Below are 25,063 nucleotides of genomic sequence, written 5' to 3' on the forward strand. Positions count from 1 at the left end.
TGATCACAATGTAGTAAAGCTGAAAATCAATAACCACCAAAGAACAAAAACTTACACAGATAAATGGAGATTAAAATACATAGTCTTATAGGAATACAAGGGAACTTCCTTAAAATGATAGAGGGAATATAGGAAAAACCCACAGCTAATATCATCCTCAATGGGGAAAAATTGAAAACTTTCCCCCTAAGATCAGGAACAAGACAAGGATGTTCACTATCACCACTATTATTCAACATTGTGTTGGAGGTTCTAGCCAGAGCAATTAGACAAGAAAAAGAAATACAAGGCATCAAAATTGGAAAGGAAGAAGTAGAACTATCACTGTTTGCAGATGATATGATACTATACGTCGAAAACCCGGAAAAATCCACAACAAAACTACTACAGCTAATAAATGAGTACAGCAAAGTAGCAGGTTACAAAATCAACATTCAAAAATCTGTAGCATTTCTATACACTAGCAATGAACAATATGAGGGGGAAATTGAGAAAAGAATTCCATTTACAATTGCAACTAAAAGAATGAAATACCTAGGAATAAATTTAACTGAAGAGACAAAAAACATATATAAAGAAAACTACAAAAAACTGCTAAAAGAAATCACAGAAGACCTAAATAGATGGAAGGGTATACCGTGTTCATGGATTGGAGGACTAAATATAGTTAAGATGTCAATCCTACCTAAATTGATTTACAGATTCAATGCAATACCAATCAAAATCCCAACAACTTATTTTTCAGAAATAGAAAAACCAATAAGCAAATTTATCTGGAAGGGCAGGGTGCCCCGAATTGCTAAAAACATCTTGAGGAAAAAAAACGAAGCTGGAGGTCTCGCGCTGCCTGACTTTAAGGCATATTATGAAGCCACAGTGGTCAAAACAGCATGGTATTGGCATAAAGATAGATATATTGACCAATGGAATTGAATAGAGTGCTCAGATATAGACCCTCTCATCTATGGACATTTGATCTTTGATAAGGCAGTCAAGCCAACTCACCTGGGACAGAACAGTCTCTTCAATAAATGGTGCCTAGAGAACTGGATATCCATATGCAAAAGAATGAAAGAGGACCTGTATCTCACACCCTATACAAAAGTTAACTCAAAATGGATCAAAGATCTAAACATTAGGTCTAAGACCATAAAACAGTTAGAGGAAAATGTTGGGAGATATCTTATGAATCTTACAACTGGAGGCGGTTTTATGGACCTTAAACCTAAAGCAAGAGCACTGAAGAAGGAAATAAATAAATGGGAGCTCCTCAAAATTAAACACTTTTGTGCGTCAGAGAACTTCATCAAGAAAGTAGAAAGACAACCTACACAATGGGAGACAATATTTGGAAACGACATATCAGATAAAGGTCTAGTATCCAGAATTTATAAAGAGATTATTCAACTCAACAACAAAAAGACAGCCAACCCAATTACAAAATGGGAAAAAGACTTAAACAGACACCTACCAGAAGAAGAAATACGGATGGCCAAGAGGCACATGAAGAGATGCTCAATGTCCCTGGCCATTAGAGAAATGCAAATCAAAACCACAATGAGATATCATCTCACACCCACCAGAATGGCCATTATCAACAAAACAGAAAATGACAAGTGCTGGAGAGGATGCGGAGAAAGAGGCACACTTATCCACTGTTGGTGGGAATGTCAAATGGTGCAACCACTGTGGAAGGCAGTTTGGCGGTTCCTCAAAAAGCTGAATATAGAATTGCCATACGACCCAGCAATACCATTGCTGGGAATCTACTCAAAGGAATTAAGGGCAAAAACTCAAACGGACATTTACACACCAATGTTTATAGCAGCGTTATTTACAATTGCAAAGAGATGGAAACAGCCAAAATGTCCATCAACAGACGAGTGGCTAAACAAACTGTGGTATATACATACGATGGAATATTATGCAGCTTTAAGACAGAATAAACTTATGAAGCATATAATAACATGGATGGACCTAGAGAACATTATGCTGAGTGAGTCTAGCCAAAAACTAAAAGACAAGTACTGTATGGTCCCAATGATGTGAATCGACATTCGAGAATAAACTTGGAATATGTCATTGGTAACAGAGTCCAGCAGGAGTTAGAAACAGGGTAAGATAATGGGTAATTGGAGCTGAAGGGATACAGACTGTGCAACAGGACTAGATACAAAAACTCAAAAATGGACAGCACTATCATACCTAATTGTAAAGTAATCATGTTAAAACACTGAATGAAGCTGTATCCGAGCTATAGGTTTTTGTTTTGTTTTGTTTTGTTTTGTTTTTACTATTATTACTTTTATTTTTTTCTCTATATTAACATTCTATATCTTTTTCGGTTGTGTTGCTAGTTCTTCTAAACTGATGCAAATGTACTAAGAAACGATGATCATGCATCTATGTGATGATGTTAAGAATTACTGATTGCATATGTAGAATGGTATGATTTCTAAATGTTGGGTTAATTTCTTTTTTTCTGTTAATTAATAAAAAAAAAAAGAAGGAATTTGAGGTTTAGTAGAACTTTCCCATAAAACTGTCTGGACTAAGGGTCTTTTTTGCACCAAGGTAAGCATTTGATTACTTTTAGCATTCACTTTCTACAGATATTGATCTATTCGGGTTCTCTGACTCTTTTGAGTCAGTACATTATTTTCTATATTCCTAGGAAATAAAATTTTGAAAAATATTGAAAAAAAAATACATAGTCTTAAACAATGAGTGGGTCAAATAAGAAATCGCTAGAGAACTCAGTAGCTATCTGAAGACAAATGAAAATGAGAATACAACGTATCAGAACTTATGGAATGTGGCAAAGTCTGTGCTGAGAGGGAAATTTATTGCCCTAAATGTATATATTAAAAAAGAAGAAAGAGCAAAAATTGGAAGAGTTAACTGCTCACCTGGAGGATCTTGAGAAAGAACAGCAAACTAAACCCAAAGCAAATAGAAGAAGAGAAAGATTAAAGCAGAGTTAAATGAATAGGAGAACAAAAGAACAGTAGAAAGAATCAATGAAACCAAAAGATTGTTCTTAGAGAAAATCAGTAAAGTCAGTGGACCACTAGCAAGGCTGACAAAGAAAAGAGAGGATGCTAATAAACAAATCAGAAATGAGGGAGGGGGGGTCATTACCACAGATCCTGGTTAATTAAAAAGAAAAATCGTAAAAGAATACTATGAACAACTATGTACCAACAAAGTAGACAACTTAGATAAAATGGATGAGTGCCTGGAAACAGGCAAATAAGCTACACTGACTCAAGAAGAAATAGTAACAATGAGAGGGGGAGGGTAAGGGATATGGTATATGTGAGTTTTTTCTTTTTTTTTATTTCTTTTTCTGGGGTGATGCAAATGTTCTAAAAAATTATTGTGATGAATATACTACCATGTGAGGATATAATGAGCCATTGATTGCACACCATACATGAAATGTTTGTATGTTAAGAATGTTCATGTTCGTATGTTGTTTTGGTTCGATAATGCAAAAAAATAAAGAAAAAATGAAAAAGGAAGAAAAGGTAGATCTCAACAAACCAGTCACAAGGATGGAGGTACAAACAGTCATCAAAAGTCTTCCTACAAAGAAAAGCCCAGAGCCAGATGGCCTCAGAGGGGAATTTTTCAAACATTCCAAAAAGGACTAACATCAATCCTGCTGAATTTTTCCAAAAAATTAAGGAAAAAGAAATACTACCTAATTCATTTTATGATACCAACATCACTTTAATACCAAAACCAGGTAAAGATGCTACAAGAAAGAAAAACTACAGAGCTGTCTCCCTAGTGAACATAAAGGTAAAAGTTCTCTACAAAATATTAGTAAATCGAATCCAGTGGCCCATTAAAAGAATCATACACCATGACCAAATAGGTTTATACCAGGAATGCAAGGATGGTTTAACACAAGAAAATCAATTAATGTGATATACCACAGTAACAAATTGAAAGGAAAAAAATCATATGATCATCTCTATTGATACTGATAAAGCATTCAATAAAATTCAGTAAATAATATGTAAATAAAGTTCAGTAAATAAAATGGTGTAAACATATGATTGAATATGGTGCTACTACATAAAGGAACGAATTTGTGAGGCATGCAATGATGTCAGTGAACCTGTGGGACATTTGGTGAGGGAAAAATAAGCCAGAAACAAAAGAGCAAATGTTGTATGATCTCCTTAAAATACTTATGAGAAAACTGAGGCCTAGATAGTAAGCTCATATAGCAGTCACATTTAGTCCAGAGTGTTTATTGTTATTCCTGGATTTTGAGAAGCTGTTTTATATATGTTTAAACTGGTACTTAGAGGTAAGAATGAAGCCGATCAAGTTTGGATTAAGGTAATTCAGAATACAGTTTTAAGAAAGACATTGCCTGTATTTTAGAACTTCACCTACTCTTTGAGACCAAAGGAGAAGAAAGTTTTGTGTCCAGAACCTAAATTTTCTGTAGCACATAATCTAACTCAGCCTGTCTAGATAGATCATTTAAATAATCCAAACGCAGGGACCCCAGAAGAAGAATGAGAGCTTTTAGTCCTGCGTAGCTTGTTGTAATGCCTGGATACATCCTAGAGTATATTAAGCAGATAATCAAAAAGTTTTAGCAGAGTCCCTGGAGGGATGGGAAAAATAATTACGGGACTGTTTAACTTTACCACTGGGGAAACCCCAGATACTGTCCAAACAGTAGGGACACCCAGATCAACAGGCCAAGTCCTTGATCTTGAGGCTTTTATGAAGCTTATGTATAGCAGAGAAACTTAGCCTATGTATAGATATGCCTAAGAGTCACCTCTGGAGGACCTCTTTTGTTGCTCAGATATGGCTTTTCTCTCCCTAAGCCCAGCTCTGCGAGTGAAACATTGCCCTTGTCCCTACGTGGGACATGACATCCAGAGATCAAAGTCTCCCTGGCGACGTGGGAAATGACTCTCAGGAATGAGTCCAGCCCTGGCACCATGGGATCAACAATTCCATCCTGACCAAAAGAGGGAAAAGAAGTGTAACTAATAAAGTTTCAGTGGCTGGGAGAGTTCAAATAGAGTTTAGAGGCTACTCTGGAGGTCAGTCTTACACAAGCTCCAGGTAATATTGCTATCTATCATAACTGGCCAAACCCCAACCAAAAATTATATAAGATTCTACAAAAGTTCCGTGCACTAGGGTAACTTTCCAAAACCTACAACCTCCAGATGGGTTCCTGGACTAGTTAAGCCCTGAAATGCAGAGGGGTCAGCCTTTCCAGAACATCAACTAGTTCCATCCCCCTAGTCCATATTATCGACAGCCCCTTCCAACATGCAAAAGTTGGAATTGTTATAGCCCAAATACCCCTTAGGAGCAAGATCAAAGGTGATGGTGCTGTTATAAAGAGACAGTCGGGTTTAACAAATGAGTTTGAGCTCAGAAACATTATACTGATATGTCTTTTATAGCCTCCAGTAATGTAGAGCAGCTAGAAACAAAAACCTAAAATTGTGGAATTCTAACCCATACCAAATTCTGAAATCTGGTCCACATCTAATTGTTGTGATGTATTTTGAAATTTATTGCTTTTATGTATATATGTTATTTAAAGAGAAGGAGGAGTATAACAGAGAAGATAGGATTTAACAAATGAGTATGACTGCTGAATCATTATATTGATATTCTTTTGGTCTGCAGTGTCTTAGAGCAGCTAGAAGAAAAACTAAATATCGTGGAACTGTAACCCATATCAAACTTCAGAATCTGTTGTATAACTAATTGTTAAAATGTACTGGGAAATTTATTGCTTTTTTGTATATATATTTCACAATTTCAAAATTATTAAAAAGTAATAGAATAGGCAAAAATAGTTCAAACGCGTGAAAAAAAATAAAAGACACATTGAAAAGCTAGATTGACTAGAAAGCACAAAACAAGAAGATAGTTTTAAGTCCTAATTGAATAGACCTTTCTCCAAAAAAGATATTCAAATGGCTGATAAGTATATGAAAAGTTGCTCAACATTATTACACTTTAAAGATGCAGATGAAACCATGAGATATTATTTCACACCCAGTAAGGATTGCTGTTATTTTAAAAACTGAAAATAACAATTATTGACAAGAATGTGGAAAAATAGGAACCCTTCATACATTGATGGGAATATATTATGGTGCAGCCACTGAAGAAAACAGTTTGGAAGTTCCTCAGAATGTTGAACATGGAATTACCATATGATGTAACAGTTCTATTCCTAGGTGTATACTCAAAAGAATTGAATGCAGGGCTTCAGATGTTTGTACATCAGTGTTCATCACTGCATCGTTCACAGTAATCAGAAGGTAGAAGCAACCCAAGTATCCATCAACAGATTAATGGATAAACAAAATGTAGTGTATATCCATGCAATCGACTATTATTCAGCCGTAAATATAAATGGAATACTGGTGCATCCTACCAGTTTGGTTTGCTAATGCTGCCGAAATACAGTATATCAGAAATGCAACAGCTTTTGAAAAGGGAATTTATTAAGTTTGTAGTTCTCAGTCCGTGAAAAATGTCCAAATTAAGGGACCAACAAGAGGTTACCTTCACTCAAGAAAGGTTGATGCTGTCCAGAACCTCTGTCAGCTGGGAAGGCACATGGCTGGCATTTGCTAGTCCTTGTTCCCAATTTGTTGCTTCGAGCTTCTGATGCCAGGAGTTTGCTCTCTAAGTGTTGACCTTCACCCAGTTCCTCTGAGACACAAGACTGAGTTCTGACTTGCTTAGCATCTTATGGGAAGGCACAGGCAAAGTCTACTGGGCTGTACCTGTGTCTAGGCATCTCTCTCTGTGGGCACTCCAGAGCACCTCCAAACATCTGTGTCTCTGTCATCTCTGAAGTAACTGTTCTCCAAGAGTTTGCATTTGCTGTGAAATTTCTCCAAAATATTTCCTCTTTTAAAGGACTCTAGTAATCCAATCAGAACCCACCTTGAATGAACAGAGTCACATCTCTACCTAACCAAGAGGTCACACCCACAGTTGTGCATGCCACATCTTCTTATCAAAAGGTCCCACCTACAAATGGGAGCACTAAGTCTGCGCGGAGATAATCTAATCAAAAGAGTTTCCATTCTACAATATTGAATCAGTATTAAATGGCATGACTTTTCTGAGGTACACAACATTTTCAAGCTAACACATACTACACGGGTGAACCTCAAGGACATAATGTTGCATGAAATAAACTAGACACAAAAATGCAAACTTTGTGTGATTTCTTTTATATGAAATACCTAGAATAAGCACATTTGTAGAGATAGCAGAATAGTGGTTCCCAGGGATGGGGTGAGAAGAAAATGGAGAATTATTGCTTTATGAAAATGAGTTTTGGTTTGGAATGATGAAAGTCTGGTAATAGATATTAGTGAACATTACACAATATTGTCAGTATATTCAATGTCATAGAATTGATACTTAAAATGATTAAAACAATTTTTATGTTATGTATATTTTACCGCAATTAAAGATTAATTATAAGCAGTGTATAAAATGGGCTTAACTTGCCAGGTAAGACAAAGAACATTTACTAATACAGCTATATGCTGTTTATAAGAGAAATCTAAAATAAAAAGACGCGAAAGACTTAACTAGCCAATAATAATAAGAGCTAGTATAGCTATATTACTACCAGACATCCATAATTATAAGGAAACTGTTAAAATACATTGCTCAGTAGTTGATACAACAAGCAGACAAAATCAATAAAGGATTTAAACAGCTCAATTAAAAAGCTTAGTTTTATAAACATTGAACACTGCATCCAACAACTTCTTTTCAAACACACATGGAACATTTATAAAAATTGATCATGTAAGCAAATTTTAACACACTTCATAGTATTACTAGCAGTTGGAATAGATATTTTTACCACAATGCAGTTAAAATAGAAATACAGGGGTGATATTCAGTCACTGCACACTGGGAAAGTCTTACTACTTATTTGTGGTTTTGTTCTGATTGTTCAGATGTCTCACCTGTAGATGTCATTGACACAATATCCAGAAATATCCCAAGCAGAAATTGTGAGGAAAACTAGAAAATAATTGGAGCCGAACAATAACAAAAGTACCGCATACAAAAATGTTTTGGATGCTTCTAAAGTGGGCCCTGGAGGGAGATGTGTAACCATAATTGCTTGTTAGATAAAGGTTGAAGATAGTGAGCTAAAGCATTCTTCTTAAGAATTGAGGTGGGGAGTGGAAGCAGAGCAGAGTAAGTTGCAGGAAGGAAATAATAATAAAAACAATAATTAAGTGTTAATAACATTAGAAGTCTCAACAAAACCTTAGGAAAGTTAAAAAGCACAAACTTGATAATCTCAAGTGAGATTGCTGAAGTAAAAAGTTACCAGGAAATTATGATTTCAAAGGTAAATGTCATTTCAGATGCCACAGGTATTAAACAGATAATAATTGGATATTCTGAACAACTATGCCAAAAATGCAAAAATTTATATAAAACAAATTCCTAAAATAAAATGAAATTATCAAAACAGCTGTGGTAGTTAGATTCAGTTATCAACTTGGCCAGGTGAATGTGCCTAGTTCTGTTGCTGTGGACATGAGCCAATGGTACGTGAACCTCGTCTGTTGCCAATTACATCTGCAGTCTGCTAGGAGGCACGCCTGCTGCCATGAATGACATTTGACTTAATTGGCTGGTGCTTAAATGAGAGAGCATAATGTAGCACAGCCCAAGCAACTTGGCATTACTCGTCTCAGCCCTCGCAGTTCAGCCCAGGCGTTTTGGAGATGCAGAAAGGAATCACCCCGGGGAAAGTTGTTGGGACCCAGAGGCCTGGATACAAGGCCAGCAGAGATTATCCTGAGGCTTTCCACATAAGAAAGAACCTCAGATGAAAGTTAGCTGTCCTCTGAAGAATTAACAAAATAAATCCCCTTTTATTAAAAGCCAAACTGTCTCTGGTGTGTTGCATTCTGGCAACTAGCAAACTAGAACAACAGCTAAGCATAGAAAACTATAATAATTCTATATGATTAAGGAAATTGAATCTTCTTACAATAAAACCTCAAGCCAAGATGTTTTAACTATGCTTACCAAACATTCATGGCACAAATAATTCTAATCTCGTTCTAGCTATCCCATAATATAGAAACAAGGAACTTTGCCACAGCTCATTTTAGGAGACTAGCTAAAATGGTACCAAAATCTAGTAAGGTTGATATGAGAAAGGAAAACTGCTAGCCCATATCACTCTTGTATAGGATATAAAAATCAAGAACAAAATATTCAAATTCTAATCAGAATCCTAATGGATAGTATTTTGTTATTGTTCAATTTTTGGAACTAGAGAAACTATTGAGTTTATACAGACATGCAAAAGACAAAAAATCAAATAAACTAAGCTTAAGGGACATAAGGCAGGAAGGCTTATTCTAACAGATAGCAAGACTTTGACTGCAGAGTTATAATAATAATGAAGTCTGTAATTTTGGTTCAGAAATACAAAATATGACAGAGATAGTAGGGGAAGGAAGAGCTTTTCGGGTACTATACTTGAAAAATTTATTTTCCAGATGGAAAAAATGGAAATTATGTTATCCTATATAAAAGTCAAAAATGCCAAATGGAAACTTTTTATAAAATATACTGTCTTAATGCCTCAATCCCAGGAAGAATTTTATAACACAAAAGGCTGTAATAGAAAAACATTTGTCTGTGTTAAAATTAAGAACATAAATTCATGAAAAGAAAAAACGCCTAAAGAAAGTTAAAAGACAAACCACAACCTGAGAAATATTTATAACACATATAGCAAAAAATTAATATCAAGAATATGTAGGGAATTTCTGTAGAGAAACAGTAAGAAAAAAGACAGACACTCAAAAAACATTTCCAGAAGAGAAACCAGAATAGCTAGCAAACATGAAAATAGACACCACCTCATTAAGTCAGAGAAATTAAAACTACAGTGTATCGTTAAATATGACAAATAAGTATTTTGTGAAGTTGAAGCAATTCCTAGTAGGATTATAGGTACAGCCATCTACTATCCTGTAAGTATATATCCCCAGAGAATTTCTTGCATGTTTTTACCAGTACACTATATATAAGTATATATATATATATATATATTCCATTTCACCATTGTTCCTGATGGCAAAAACCTAAAACAATTCAAATATGCATCACCAGTAGGATAAGCAAATTTTGACACATTCATGTAATGAAATGCTATATAGTAGTGAAAATGAGTGAACTATGGTTTACATAGATGAATTTCAGAAGAGTGTTGTGTAAAAGAAACAAATTTTAAAGTAATGTTCTTAATCCACGTTCTAGTTTGCACACTGCTAGAATCTGATATACCAGAAATGGAACGGCTTTTAAAAAGGGGGATTTATTAAGTTGTAAATTTATAGTTCTAAGGCTGTAAAAATGTCCATGTTAAAGCAAAGCTATGGATATGTCCAATCAAAGGCAACCAGGGAAAGATACCTTGGTCCAAGAAGTCCCCTGACATTCAGGGTTTCTCTCTCAACTGGAAAAGCACATGGCAAACGTGGTGGCTGCTAGCTTTCTCTCCAGGCTTCTTGTTTGTTGACGCACCCTCCCACCCCCTCCTTGCCTCCTCCCCCGCCCCCGCCCCCTCCATCGCGGGCATTTTCCTTCTTGGTCTCCAAAGGTCTCTGGCTACTTTGGGCTCTGTGGTACTAAAGCCACAATTGTGGCTTCTATAAATTTGTCCTCCAGAAATACCTGACAAACACTTATCATTCCACTATGTATAATAGTAAAAAGTTGCATGCAAGCTAAGTGACGTTTTTAGGTATTATACACATTATTACAAATGTAATAGAATACATTATGTAATAATTAAAATAAGTATTTGGATCCTACAGTATTAACAGGAAACATTTACAGTATATAAAGAGGGAGTTGACAGGTGAAAATACATTATGTATAATGTCCTCTATAGATAGTAGTTGCTGGAGTAGTCAGAAAAAATAAGGAATTGAATGGATTTAGATAGGCAATATGTAGAAAAAAGGATATTTTAGGTTAGCATTTCCCAACGTTTTTGGAATCAGATTCCTTTTCTCAGTAATTTAAAAATAATTTTTTCAGTTTACTTTGTGTAAATTTATTTGAAAAGTATGCTGTGGTGATTTTTAAGTAGAAAGTTTCATATCAGGATTGTAGTAAAAATTGCAAAATGAATTTTTCTGCTGTATGGAAATGACTAATAATAGGGAACTTTGTAATGATTAGAACTGTTTAACAGCGTAAAATACTAAGTGAAATAAAACAAGTCCATGTCCGCTGAAGGTATTTAAGCAGGGGCTGTGTAACCATTTATCTTATAGCTAAAAAAAAGCTTTCAGTCTCATTCAATTTCTTGAATTTATGGTCTTGACAAATAGCTAATGGGTTTTATGAACCCATGGACAAAGATACAAAATTGCCTTTGACATTGTTGAGAAATGCCATAATTCATTTATGTTTTATTCCCACTTAGGCCGAATACATCAAGCAATGGTAACATCTTTAAATGAAGATAATGAAAGTGTAACTGTTGAATGGATAGAAAATGGAGATACAAAAGGCAAAGAGGTATGATCGCTGGTTAAATTTTATTCCTAGTCCTGCAATTGAAATTCTGAATATGAAACAAAAAAGAAAAATATATATAATACTATTAGTCCCTGAAAAATTGTTTCAATTGATAAAAATTTTCATGCAAAGAAAAGGAGATTATTTCTACATATCTTGTCACTTCTATCATTAATTATTAGGTGAAAATATACTATTCTTTTAACTGAGCTCACAAAATTTGTAAGTTGCTAAAATAGTTAATTATGTAGGCCTATTGATCACTGTGTCGTTAGTAGTTCATATAATCAAGGCTCCAAAATGTTATCTTAAGAGAGATTCTTTAAATATATGTAGATTTTAATTCCAGATAATATAGTTTGCAAGGCAGAGTTATTTACTCTGTACATTTATTTGAAAAATAAAAGGTTAATTATCATTTCAAAATGTTTGTGTGTATTTTAAAAAGATTGACCTGGAGAGCATCTTTTCACTTAACCCCGACCTTGTACCTGATGAAGAAATTGAACCCAGTCCAGAAACACCTCCACCTCCAACATCCTCAGCCAAAGTAAACAAAATTGTAAAGGTTAGTGATGAAAATTCAGAGTATAATATGTGTGTATGTGTTATTGCAGGTCTGGAATTGGTAGGTAGGCTATAAAGAATATGTTTTAAATATCAATTAGTTTGCTTTTTTAAAAAAAGACTAGTTCTTTCTGCAATCCGTATTTGTATGCACATATATTCAAGGATTGTGTTTGTTTAATTCACAATTATGGTAATTGTTAGAACCTCCAAATTCCCTGCTTAATTGGAAATATTCTGATAGTTTCTCAGAAGATATGGGTCAAAATCATTAGCTTTTCAGTGTTTGAATGTACACATATGACTTTGATAAAGCAGAATAGTCGTTTGATGTGCGTAATAAATACCCATTCTTGATAGCCTTATGAAATTGTAATTCTGTTCTCTGTGTTGTTAAAGAAGGACAGAAAGTGATAAAATGTAGTCAACTTACCTGTGAAGATAAACTTTGAAGCTGGTACTGTCTTCTCAAACTTTTTTGTCCTTACTAAATGTAATTTTCTTCCTTTCAAAATTGAAACTTTTCACAAAAATACAATTCTTTTGGAAACACGTAGTCCCTCCAAAGTTGTTTGTACTACAGTTGTGTTCAGTTCAGCCAGCATTTATTTTTCCCCATTGTATTAGGTATACTTGCCAGACACAGAAAAATACAAAGATGAATATGGCATGGATTTCAGCCTTTAGGAATTTACTCTTTCAGGGAGGACACATACATAAGCGTCCAGTTATACTATGTTAGAAGCTTAACATATATTAGCAAAACATTCTGCTTTGTTAAACAGTGCCTGTGAACCTAAAGCAAATTTTCAATTTATATAATTAAGCATTTTGAGACTCACTTCTTAAAGGTCAGTAATTACCACTTATTAATGGACTGTTTTTATATTTGTCTTCAAAACCTTGGAGGAGCTTCATAGTTTATCCTTCTTAACATATCATTAGCAACCTTTGCTGTGCATTAGAATCACCTGGAAAATTTTTAATGCTCATTCCTAGACCCCACACCCTAGGAGATTCAGTTTTATTTTATCTAAATGGAGGCTCTAGTATCAATGTTCTTTTAATAGTACTCATCTGATTTGAATATACAGTTATAGTGGGGAACTACTAATTACTTCAGATGGTGTCTTTTTTTCAGGTGAAAAGAAATGAAGCCTTGGTAAATAAATAATAGGACCAAAAATGTGTTGCCCTAATCTATGCAGTACCCTAGTCTTTGAAACTTTACTGTAACCTTTTTAGGATAACTGATAATGAGCATTTCATAGTATTTTGATATTTCAGTTTAACCACAGTTAAATGCTTAAAACTAACATTTTTATTAATTACTCCTCTAATATCCAAAGATGAAATATTTTACATGCTTTTGGCAGAACAGCATGGTAGTTAAAGCATACATTGTAGTGAGAATGCCTTATCTTGGGGAAGTTACTTAAACTTGCTTTGCTTCAGTTTCCTCATTTATGAAACAGGATTTACAGTAAAAACGACCAAATGGGGTCATTGTGAAGATTAAATGAATTAAAACGCATAATGTTTCCAGCAATACCTGGCTGATATTTAATTCCTGAATTTTTTTTTTTCCTGGTGGTGGGAGAGTGAAAAATAATCTCTCTTATATAAAGGAATTTGAATATCCTTTACATTAGTAGTAACTCATTAGAAGATTATAGTTCTCCTCTACTTGGTTTTATATTAGTGTATATCTGCTTACTTTTTTCAAGGATTGTGTTTGTTTAATTCAATTATAATTGTTAGAACCCCCAAATTCCCTTTTTTAAATCTATTATGTAACTTATACAAAATTTTTAATTGTATTATATAACATATATACAAAGCAAAAAAAGAAAAAAGCAATAATTTTCAAAGCACTCTTTAATAAGTAGTTGTAGAACAGATCCCAGCATTTGTCATGTGCTTATTTTTGTTTAATTAAAGGAAATTGATACTATGACATATATGAATAGCGAGGAAAGAAAATATAATGAAAATGTTTCTCTTTTATAGAATCGACGGACTGTGGCTTCTATTAAGAATGACCCTCCTCCAAGAGATAATAGAGGTAAAGTAAAAATTAATCTATTAATTTTGCCTATTGACTTCTTAGTATGGCTGTGGCAAGTTAAATAAAAAATAAATATTACCCTTGACTTTTTTATTCCTTTAAATTTTACTTGGCTAATTTTAAGATTGGTATCTTGATTTCCTAGTACAATAATGTCAGTAATATTTTGTAAAATAATTTAAAAGGTGTGTGCGATGAATGTGAAATTCTATTAAATATGCACATTTTCATTCATCTCACGTAGCCAATAATTTTGTGGATTGAAGGAGAGTATTATGAGGGAAAAAAGAGTGGGGAAGTGGTTAGTTAATTGATTTCCCAAAGGTAAATTTAATCATCTTGATGTTAAACATGACTTTCTAGCTAACAGGCTTCCAGAAAGGGTCATAGATAACTTTGGAGTCAGCTAAAGAAAACTGAACCTGTATAAATTGCAGTTAACCGTAGTTTTTCCAAATGTTTTCAACCAGAGATGTAAAACATAATTCCTTTTTCTACTGTTCAGCAGTTTATAGCTATCATTTCTCATCATGGTGTGTCTCTGAATGTGTGGATGGTGGGGGCAGGGAGAGGTGTAGGTATTAGAAGAGAGATTGGAGAAATGAGAAAATCTTTTACTTAAAAGCCATTCTTTGAGCCTTGTGAAAATTTACATTTCTTTTTAAAATATGATGTTTGTATTTAAGTTTATAGTCTTTTTTCCACTTCTAAAACATGCACACTGGGAAATTCTTTGCTGAAGATTTGCACATTTGAGGAGCAAAGAGTGGAATTTAGAATACAGAAAGGGTTGAAAAACTTTTAAGTTTTTACTTTTCTGTACTTGTGAATTGTGGGGATTTTTAAAAATGAGTATGGATTGAAAATTCTTATTTTATACATGCTTATTTTTTAAATGATTATTAAATATCAAGCTTGATTTTGGTTTTTATATAAATTATTCAGATTGAGTTTTTTAATTGATACTGCATTAGTGTGGAACCTAACTATGCATATCTTGTCTTGAAATCCTCCTTTGGCTTATGTCAGGTTTTTTAGCAGAATTATTACATACTTTCTATTCATATTGATACAAATAGAAAACTTGGCAATTGTTAACTGCAGCTTTTAAGTATCACTTGTTTTGAAATATTTCACTTCATTTTGCCACAATTTGCTTTTACTAATTTTCTCCTCTGATTTTAAAATTTTGTTTTGTTTACAGTGCTTGGTTCTGCACGTGTGCGGCCTAGTCAGCTTCCTGAACAGTCTTCTTCTGCACAACAGAATGGTAGTATTTCAGATATATCTCCAGTTCAAGCTGCAAAAAAGGAATTTGGACCCCCTTGTATGTATAAAGGATTCAGTCATTTTTAGACATACATGTATTTTCTCTTGGTCATCATTGTGGAAAATTGAATTTTTCTCTTAGTAGTTTAGTCTCTTAATTGAATTTTTACATTTATTTTTTTGGAGAAAAAAAGTTTTTTGTACATGTAAATTAAAATTCTGGTCAGATGGTAATTTGACAGTTCTTATGATTCTAAACCAAGAGATGACATGTATCAATGTGTTTGAGTCATTTTTTTTTTTATGACTCTTACTTGTATATTTTCCTGTTCCTTGTTTTGTTAAAGCAGCTCATTAGTAAAACTTAACACCCATCACTATGGGTATGCTTTGCCACTGCATACATTTTTTTTTCTTTTTTTGTGTGTGTGTGTGGTGAAATCATACATAAAATTTTTATGTATCAGTGTGATACTCTTAAAAAAGAAAACTAGACAGTTGCAGCTCATGGTGGTGTTTTTTTTTTTTTAGCACGTAGAAAATCTAATTGTGTGAAAGAAGTAGAAAAATTACAAGAAAAACGAGAAAAAAGGAGACTACAACAGCAAGAACTTAGAGAAAAAAGAGCTCAGGTTTGTAACATAAAACATATTTTGTATATGCACCATCCAAAGATTAGACTATGTCAATAAAAGTGACTAATTTATGTGTGTGTGTTTGTGTGTGTGTGTGTGGGGGGGGAAACAGTTGAGACATTCATTTTAAAATTCGAATTCCTTTAGTAGATATTGGGGAATAATATAAACTCCTATGAAAATAAGTTATCAGAACTGAATTTTTCTCTATGTACTTTTCATGTTTTAATTGATATATGCTAGCTACAAAGTTTGTTCCATTTTGAGCCCTTGTGTTACAGCATTCTAATATATATTATAACATTCAAGGATAGTAGTCTTTTGATAAAACAAAAATTCTAAAAACACAGTCATAAAAATATCCAGGGTACTGCGATGGTAGCTCAGTGACAGAATTCTTGCCTCCCATGCCGGAGACCTGGGTTCAATTCCTGGTGCCTGCCCATATAAGAAAAACTATACAGCCAGCCAAAGTACATGATTATATTATACATTTTCATTGTTGTTTTTTTACATGGTTAAGTTCAACATGCTCTGGTAAAAGGGGGAATTTCCTAGTGTTTTGATTCATACTCAGTATTGTTATTTGCGTATTCATGAAATTGCCAATTACTCCATTGATTACCTTATTGGTGAATATTTCATTACTTATATCACTTTAGAAAAGCTGTTTTCAATTAATCTCCATAAAACATGAATGCTTTTTGTGTATAATTTTGTTGAATTCATCTTAGTATCTTTACAAAAATAGCTTTTCTGTGAAGGAAAAGTTAATACCACCTATTCTTTGGCTCATCTATTTTCAGGTGGATCAGATCCTAATTATAAAGAATAATTGTCCAGTATAAATATGAAAGTATTTATTCTGTGCGTATTGTTTGTTCTTCTTAGTCTCTGTACGTTGGTACCTTCATGACCAGGCACTGTGCTTCCCTTTGTAAAAAAAGAGGACTAAGGAAAAGAAGAATATATTAAAATGGTTAGAATAAACCATAACCTGTGTAAGAGTAGGTAGTATGGTGCCTGGCACAGAGAGCACTCAATAAGTGTTAAGGATTTCTTTATATTTTAAATGAAAATTATATATAAAACTCTTTCAGTTGGTCAGGCAACAGTGGCTTAGTGGCAGAGTTCTCACCTGCCATGCCAGAGACCCAGGTTCAATTTGGGCCCATGCCAAAAAAAAAAAAAAAAACAAACAAAACCCTGCTTTCAGTTAGTAATTTGTTAGTATCTCAGTAGTTCTCTCTCAGATGAGTACAGTGATTAGATTTGTTAATATCACCTTTGTCCCATGATTTCAGGCTTAAAGATTTTGGGATTCCTTTACAAACATTGTTCCTTTACAAACTGTTCATTTAGTAGATAGCTTTTGAAACCAGAGAGCCAGTGTTAAAATGTGAGATGCTAGATTCTGACTTTAAATGCTGAAAATTCTGTTTAATAACAACACATAACCCAACTACAACATAAGTTTGATAATGAAGGTTATCTTTAATAGTAATATAAACACACTTAATATATGTATTTTAATATAGGCTAGCCTACTATGTGATTTTGTCCTAGCTCCTTAATAAGTATGAAAGGGTTAAATTCCATATCATTTTTTAAAACTTTTTTGAAGTGGAAAAACATTCTTTAGCTTTCCATGGAATTAGCAATACTAATGTAGAATATTGTGGATAGGACAGTACATCTCTTTGTTTTTGTCTTCTGACCAGAGTTAGTTTCATAATAACTCTGTATAGTCAAATTAATACAAAAATTCAAATATAAAAATTCATACATTTAATAGCTTTCTAAGAAATTACATTTTAAAGACAGCTTGTTTCTAAGACTTTTTTCATGTAATATGTGCAAACTATTTTTCTGGAGTCTGTAAATCCTCTAATTTTGTGTAAATTTTTATGTTCCTATATTTACCACCTTCTCTAGGGAAAAAGATTTTGCTTTCAGCTGATTCTCAAGGGAGTACATTACTTAAAGAAATTCAAGAACCACTGAATGACGCATTAGGGACCCTTTTTGAATTCTGTCCTTGAGATAGGATCAGTGCTTCTGACACCATCTTCTTCGACCCATTATACTAAGGAGACCTCAGCAACATTTGTTGCATGTGGTACACTGTGTTAACTCTGTGGTAAAGGTAAATCAGGAAAAGTCCTAGGCTTCAAGAAACTTAAACACTTGCAAACTTAACTTGCTTCAACTGACTATTAAATGATACTTTATTTTCAGACTATTAATCATATTTCTATATAATATCCTTTTTTTTCCTCGCATGGCCAGGCACTGGAAATTTGAACCCAGGTCTGTGGCATGGCAGGTGAGAACTCTGACAGCTGAGCCACCATGGCCCACCCTATAATAGCCATTTTTACCTAAGTATTAGTATTTAGATATTCACGAGGCACAATGAAATGAAGATAATTTCTTTAAACTAACTTTATGATATCATTTATCAGTTATATAATGACGAGAATGCTCCTTTGCTATTAGTCTTACCTTCTAAATAGATAATTAGATGATTATGTTTCTGACTTATTTTGCTGTATATAGAAGATAATTATGGAGCTACAGCTATCCTTTTTCTTTGCATCTGAGCATCTAGCAAATTCTGTGCCTCAGAATTTGATACTGAATAAATATTGAAAGGTGAATGTTACTTTGTTTTCTGAAACTAGAAATGAAATATAACCAGGTCATACTCTCCTGCTTAAAATATCTAATGGTTCTGTATCATTCTCAGAATTTAATTCTAAGTCCTAGCATGTCATAGAAGTTCTCGTGTGACCTAGCTATGTTAGCTGTCCAGTCTTATTTCTCTCCATTTCATGAGTTGTATTTTATGTTGCAGTTGTGCCTTCAAATCCTGCCTGCAATTAACACCCCCAGCTCTGTATACCTTTTTGCTCCAATCTATATCCTTTCTAGCTTAGACATCATTTCCTTCCCTGGCTCTTGGCCTGAACCAGGTGTTTTTACAACATAATATGTTTACCTTCAAGTGTTTACTTTTCTTCTCCTACTCTTGACCCTTAGCTCTGTGAAGGCACATATTTAATCTCATTTACTGTAATGTCCTCATTGCATTTCCCAGTGATTCATAATAGATGCTCAGTGAAGACTTAACTAAGTATACTCTAGCTTAGTAATTATCCCTGCTATTTTTAAGATTCAGGTAAAGTTTCCTTTCTCTTAGATTTTCATTTGAGTTGATGGCTATAGTAAGAGTGTTTATGTGTGGAAAGCAGATCTCTTTGGTGCCTCTCCCACTTGTTGCCTTCAGATGGTAATACACTGTTTTAATAGTGGTAGAAATTGTATGGAATACTGGTCCTTTATCCTGTGACAGATTGTCACGTTAGAATTTTGTTGGATTTTTTTTTTTATATTTTTATTGAGAAGTATCCACACACCTAGAGTCCAACCATGTTATACAATCAGTGGCTCACAGTATCATCACCTAGTTGTGTATTCTTCAGCATGATCATTTTTAGAACATTTGCATCACTCCAGAAAAGGAAATAAAAAAAAAAACAAGAACTCATACATCCCATATCCTTTACCTCTCCCTCTCCCACAGTATTTCAATCTATCCAATTTTTACCCTCTGTCTCCCCCTGTTATTTATATATTTGTTTTTACTCATTTGCCCATACCCTGGACAAAAAGAGCATCCATCAGGCACAAGGTTTTTCGTTTTTGAAATAAATAATACACAAGACATATATCCACTGATCCTTAGCACAGATGCCACCTGGTGTTTCCTGTAGGTACTTTATACATACTTATACATCTTGTGACTCTTAATTTTTATTTCACATTCTGCTTCTCCTCTGACATTGCTGGTATTACTTTTAGAAGATTAATCGAAAGATTGTCTCAGTAACAGTTTTAGAATTTAGTTACATTTAAAGCAAATCTGAATATGATGTATGAAAAAATCTGGTTCTTAGAATGTTCATTTATTATTCATGGGTTCATTAATTTTTTACTTGTTTGACTACTGCCATTTGTACCTTCACCTGAATTTTCTCAGTTTTGAAGCAAGAAACTAAATTTCAGTCAGCATTTAATAATAGAGAGTTTAAAAAATTATCTTGGCTTTTATCTTTTTAAAGTTCTAGGTCCTATCAATTTGGGACTGTTTTATCATGCCTTAAGTTCTTTTTACATGCTCAGCCAACAAGAATGGGTAATGAACAGAAAAGATCCATTTTTCTATTTTGCTGAAACAGTAGATTAAGAAATTGGAAGATAAGTCTTATTAGATGAGTTTTTCTAAAAGTTCAACTTGCTCGAGTTTTTTCCTGGTAGTTAAGATGAACAATTTCTCTTGTTCCATTTTCTAGGATAATTAAGGTATATGTATAACAGATGAATTTTTGAAGTAGTTCAAAGGTGGCTTTAATGAGTCTTTGATTTGGCTCACAATCTATGTAGATAAACAGAATGGTCTACTTAATATGAAAGTGATTCCTGAGCATATTATTAAACTTGAACTCTGCAATTAAAATATAGTACATTCTTCAGTTCGAATTTGGGCTTGACTATGACAGATGACACAATCTATTAGTTTAATTTTCAAACAACTTAAAATAAATGCAACAAGTACAGCATTATTATAATGAATAATGAATTCTCTCTTTCTTATAGGATGTTGATGCTACAAACCCAAACTATGAAATTATGTGTATGATCCGAGACTTTAGAGGAAGTTTGGATTATAGACCATTAACAACAGCAGATCCTGTAAGTTTCTTTGTAGACCATTGCTCTGAAATTTTTTATGCGTAGAAAAATGTGATTCCCAATAAATTCGTATTATATTTAGTTATGTAATTTCCTCTCCTTATGGGTGCTTATCCCCCACGTTTTAAGAAGAAAATCAAGAAATCATCCACATTTTGTGCTTATTTCCTGTTATTTGATGTTATCAGGCATGCTGTCACAGAAATGCTTTTTTCAAAGCCAAGCCTCCTAGTCTTTGGAAGCGCAGAGCAAATAGTTAAGGAATAACTATTTGGTGTAGCTAGGAAAGTTCTAGTCTGATCCTCACTTATTTTTTTTTTATCTTTTTATTTTGAAATATTGTATTTTTAAACTTACAGGACAGTTAAAAAAAAATTCAAACCTCATACAGGGAATTCCAACTTAGTCCTTTCCCATCCAGAAACTCAGATCCCCTAATTTTAATATTTTGCTGTATTTGTTGTATCATTCTATTTATTATCCATCTCTGTTTATTTAACCATCCATTTTTGAGCTCTTGAGTGTAGGTTGTATACATCATACCCTTTCAACACTGAATACTGCCATGTATGTTTCTAAGAACAAGGATATTCACTTAGGTACCCAACTTAAGTGCAGTTATCAAGTTAAAGAAATCTCACAATGTTGGAGTACCCTTACCTTTCGTTATTGAAACTTACCCATCTCCTCAAATAGTCCCTGGACAAGATAAGTCCTGAAACCTAAAGGGGCCAGCCTCTCCAGAACATCAGCTAGATCCGTCTCCCTTCCTTATATTATTGACAGCTCCTTCCAAAGTCAGAATGGGCATAGCCAAATACCCCTAAAGAGTGGGAGAATGATCAAAGGTAATGGTGGAGTTATACAGAGAAAATAGGATTTAACAAACAAATATGATTGCTGAGTCATTATGTTAATATTTTTTTAGTCTCTGGTGTCTTAGAGCAGCTAGAAGTAAAAACCTAAAATTGTGGAATTGTAATCCATACCAAACTTTGAAATCTGTTCTACAACTAATTGTTGCGCTGTGATTTGAAATTTATTGCTTTTTTGTATATGTGTTATTTTTCACAAAAATGTTGTTTGTGATGATAAAAAAATATTTATTCCTTCTAGCCTCCAATGTTCTGGAGCAGCTAGAAGGAAAAATCTGAGATGATGTTGTGGTAGCCCATAACGAACTCTGGGATCTGTCCTGTAACTACTTGTTGGAGAATGTTTTGAAAACTACTGCTTTTTCCTTTCTTTGCTTTTTATATGTGTTTTATTATATAATAAAAAAAATTAAGAGAAAAACTACCCTTGCATCTGCAAAATAAATCCCATTGGTATGATGTATTGTTTTTATTACATATAACTGGATTTAAATTTTTTAATTGTGTTGAAAATTTTTAGATCTATTTTTATGAGGAAGATTGGTATGGAATTTTCTTATAATTCCTTGTCGGGCTTTTAAATCAAAATTATACTGGTTTCATCAAAAGTTAGGAAGTAGGCCTTCCTTCATATTTTATAGAAGAATTTGTGAAAGGCTTGTTTTATTTCTTCCATTTATGTTTGAAAAAAAATCTTTGCATGGCTATCAAACCTATTTCCTATGTGGGAAAGCACCCCTCCACCCTTCTTTTAATGAGTCACCCTTTTTAATAAACACAGGACTATTCAATTAAAAAATCTCCCCAAAAGAACTCTACACCCATTTTGTACTAACTTCCCTTTCTCAGTGCTCTCTACCCCTGGCCAACCATACTCTTACTATCTCCCTCTGTGAGCTTGCATATTTTCCAATATTTTCTTTGTAGTCACAATGGGGCTTAAATTTAACATCCTAAATCTGTAATTTGCTTTGATACCAACTTGACTTAAGTATTGTACACAAACTAGTTTTCTATTATTATACCCCTTCATCCCCCCACCTTTATGTAGTTCTTGTCACAGATTACGTATTTATACATTATTAATCCAAACCCACTGATTTATCATTAAACTATAATACAGTTTTCATTTAGATCCTGTTGTAAATAAAAAGTAGAATTACAAACCAAAATTACAATAGTACTGGCATTTGTATTTACCCATCCATTGCCATCGCCGTACATCTTTATTTCTTCACGTTACTTCGATCAGATATTTACTGTCCTTCCCTTCCCACCTGCAGAACTCTCTCTTGCTAATCTCTTGGGCTTGTCTAGTGGTGATGAACTCTCTCAGCTTTTGTTACATTTGGGAATATCTTAATATCTCCCTCATTTTTGAAAGATGGTTTTGCTGGATATGGAATTTTTGATTGGCAGTTTTTTTTGCAGTCAGCATTTTAAATAAGTCATCCTATTGCCTTCTTATCTTCACAGGTTTTGATGAGAAATCAGCATTTAATCTTATTGAGGCTCCCTTGTATGTGATGTATTCCTTCTCTCATGGAGCCTTCAGTATTCTCTGTCTTTGGCATTTGACAATTTGATTATTCTGTGCTGGAGTGTGAGTCTATTTGTTTGTCCATTGAATGTCTTGGATGTCTGTATTCATGTCTTTGGTTAAATTTTCAGCCATTATTTCTTTAAATATTCTCTCTGTCCCTTTCTCTCTTTCTTCTTCTGGGACTCCCAAATGCATATATTGGTATGATTGATAGTGTCCCACAGGTTCATCAGTCTCTGTCCACTTTTCTTCATTCTTTCTCCTTTCTGCTCCTCAGACTGGATGATTTCAGTGGTGTTATCTTCAAGTTCATTGATCTTTCTTCAACTAGCTCCAATCTGTTACTAAACCTGTCTAGGGAATTTTTAAATTTCTGTTACTGTGGTCTTCAGCTCTGGTTTCTTTTCATAATTTCCATCTCTATTCATATTCTCTTAATATTTGTCTGTCGTTTTCCTTTAGTTCTTTATCCATGTTTTCCTTTAGCTCTTTGAGTGTATTTAGACCATTTTTAGAAAGTCCTTGTCTGATATTCCCCCTCCCCTGTGGTGCTTAATGCTTTAATTTTTTCCTTTGCCTCAGCCATTGTGTCTTGTTTCTTTGTATGTTTTGTAACCTTTTTTGAAACCTGGACATTTTGGTATTTAATAATGTTTCATTGCTGGAATTTAGACCTAAGGTTTCTTCTGTTCATTAAGCTTGTATCTAGTTAGTGTTATGACAGAGCTTTCCTTGAATGCCTGGAGCTAATGAAAAGAAGAAGGGAAAAACAAAACAAAACAAAACGCCTGTCCGAGTCTTTGCAGATAGACCTGTTCAAGTCCTCTCCTTCAGGACTTATCCATATACTGACTTTGAATCGCTCCAGTCAACAGCATAGGGGCCTCCCTAATCCTCATTGCACATGTGTAGTGTTTTAGGCATGAGCGTGTTTACCTCTATCAAATCAATATATTACATCTGCCTAGAAATTCCCCTGTTTACATTGTTCCAAATGTCTTCTCTTTTATAGAAAAATCTCACAGTCCCAGTTGCTGAACTAAATGTCTTACAGCCAGTAATCCTTTGCCCCACAGCAAACTTAACTGTTCTCCCATAGCATTCATTAGGGGAGCTGCCTTCTACAAGCAGGGCAAGTTCTGGGATGGTGGGTCCTTCAAGCCAACATCAAATAGATTGTGCTAGACATACATGCTCCCAGTATGTGCACGAGAATTATTCACCCTGCCCTCTCCAGAACCAGGACCAGTTATTGGCAAGCTGAGAGTGTAGGCTAGCTCTGCATTGAACCAGTGAAGGATGGCAGAGGGGCCAGCCAAGGTGCCAGGAAGTCATACTGCTTTTAAACAGGCTTTTTCTTGATTCGGGGCTGTTACTGCAGCCCTTTAATTGTTTTCTGGATCTTGGGAAAAATACTTCTGCCAGTTCTTTTTTGGCTGTTCAGAGTTTCTATGGCAGGATGGAACCCTGAAGCATCTCATTCTGCCATCTTGATTGGGACGAGGTCCCCTCGCTTTTATCTCAGTTCAAAGCTACTACTTTGCCATATAAATCCCACCATCATTCCATTTAGCTTTTACTTCTCGTTGATTGGCCATTCTAAAATAAATTTTATCCTGGCTTTAACAATAAATGCTCATTGTTGAAAGCTGTGGTAAATCATAAACCTTATATTCAAAGAGCGTTTTACTGTCTCACACTCCTCACTCCTTTCCTGTTGAGAAATGATAGTTTATCAGATAGA

At 34.1% G+C, this 25,063-nt stretch overlaps 1 protein-coding gene across 5 annotated transcripts in view; it reads left to right on the plus strand.

Moving 5' to 3' along the window:
• Positions 1–25,063, plus strand: part of KIF2A (kinesin family member 2A) — an 87,170-nt gene that overhangs the window by 33,669 nt on the left and 28,438 nt on the right. For 3 of the 5 annotated variants that reach the window (XM_077117261.1, XM_077117264.1, XM_077117263.1), the window contains exons 2-7: positions 11,513–11,607; positions 12,056–12,175; positions 14,185–14,239; positions 15,447–15,569; positions 16,043–16,143; positions 20,806–20,901. In XM_077117261.1, the coding sequence (XP_076973376.1) occupies positions 11,513–11,607; positions 12,056–12,175; positions 14,185–14,239; positions 15,447–15,569; positions 16,043–16,143; positions 20,806–20,901 (590 nt within the window). The remainder of the gene's footprint in view (positions 1–11,512; positions 11,608–12,055; positions 12,176–14,184; positions 14,240–15,446; positions 15,570–16,042; positions 16,144–20,805; positions 20,902–25,063) is intronic. The other 2 variants (XM_077117262.1, XM_077117265.1) reach the window with 1 other exon arrangement.

This window comes from Tamandua tetradactyla, chromosome 9 (assembly GCF_023851605.1).
Source record: "Tamandua tetradactyla isolate mTamTet1 chromosome 9, mTamTet1.pri, whole genome shotgun sequence".
Taxonomy (NCBI): domain Eukaryota; kingdom Metazoa; phylum Chordata; class Mammalia; order Pilosa; family Myrmecophagidae; genus Tamandua; species Tamandua tetradactyla.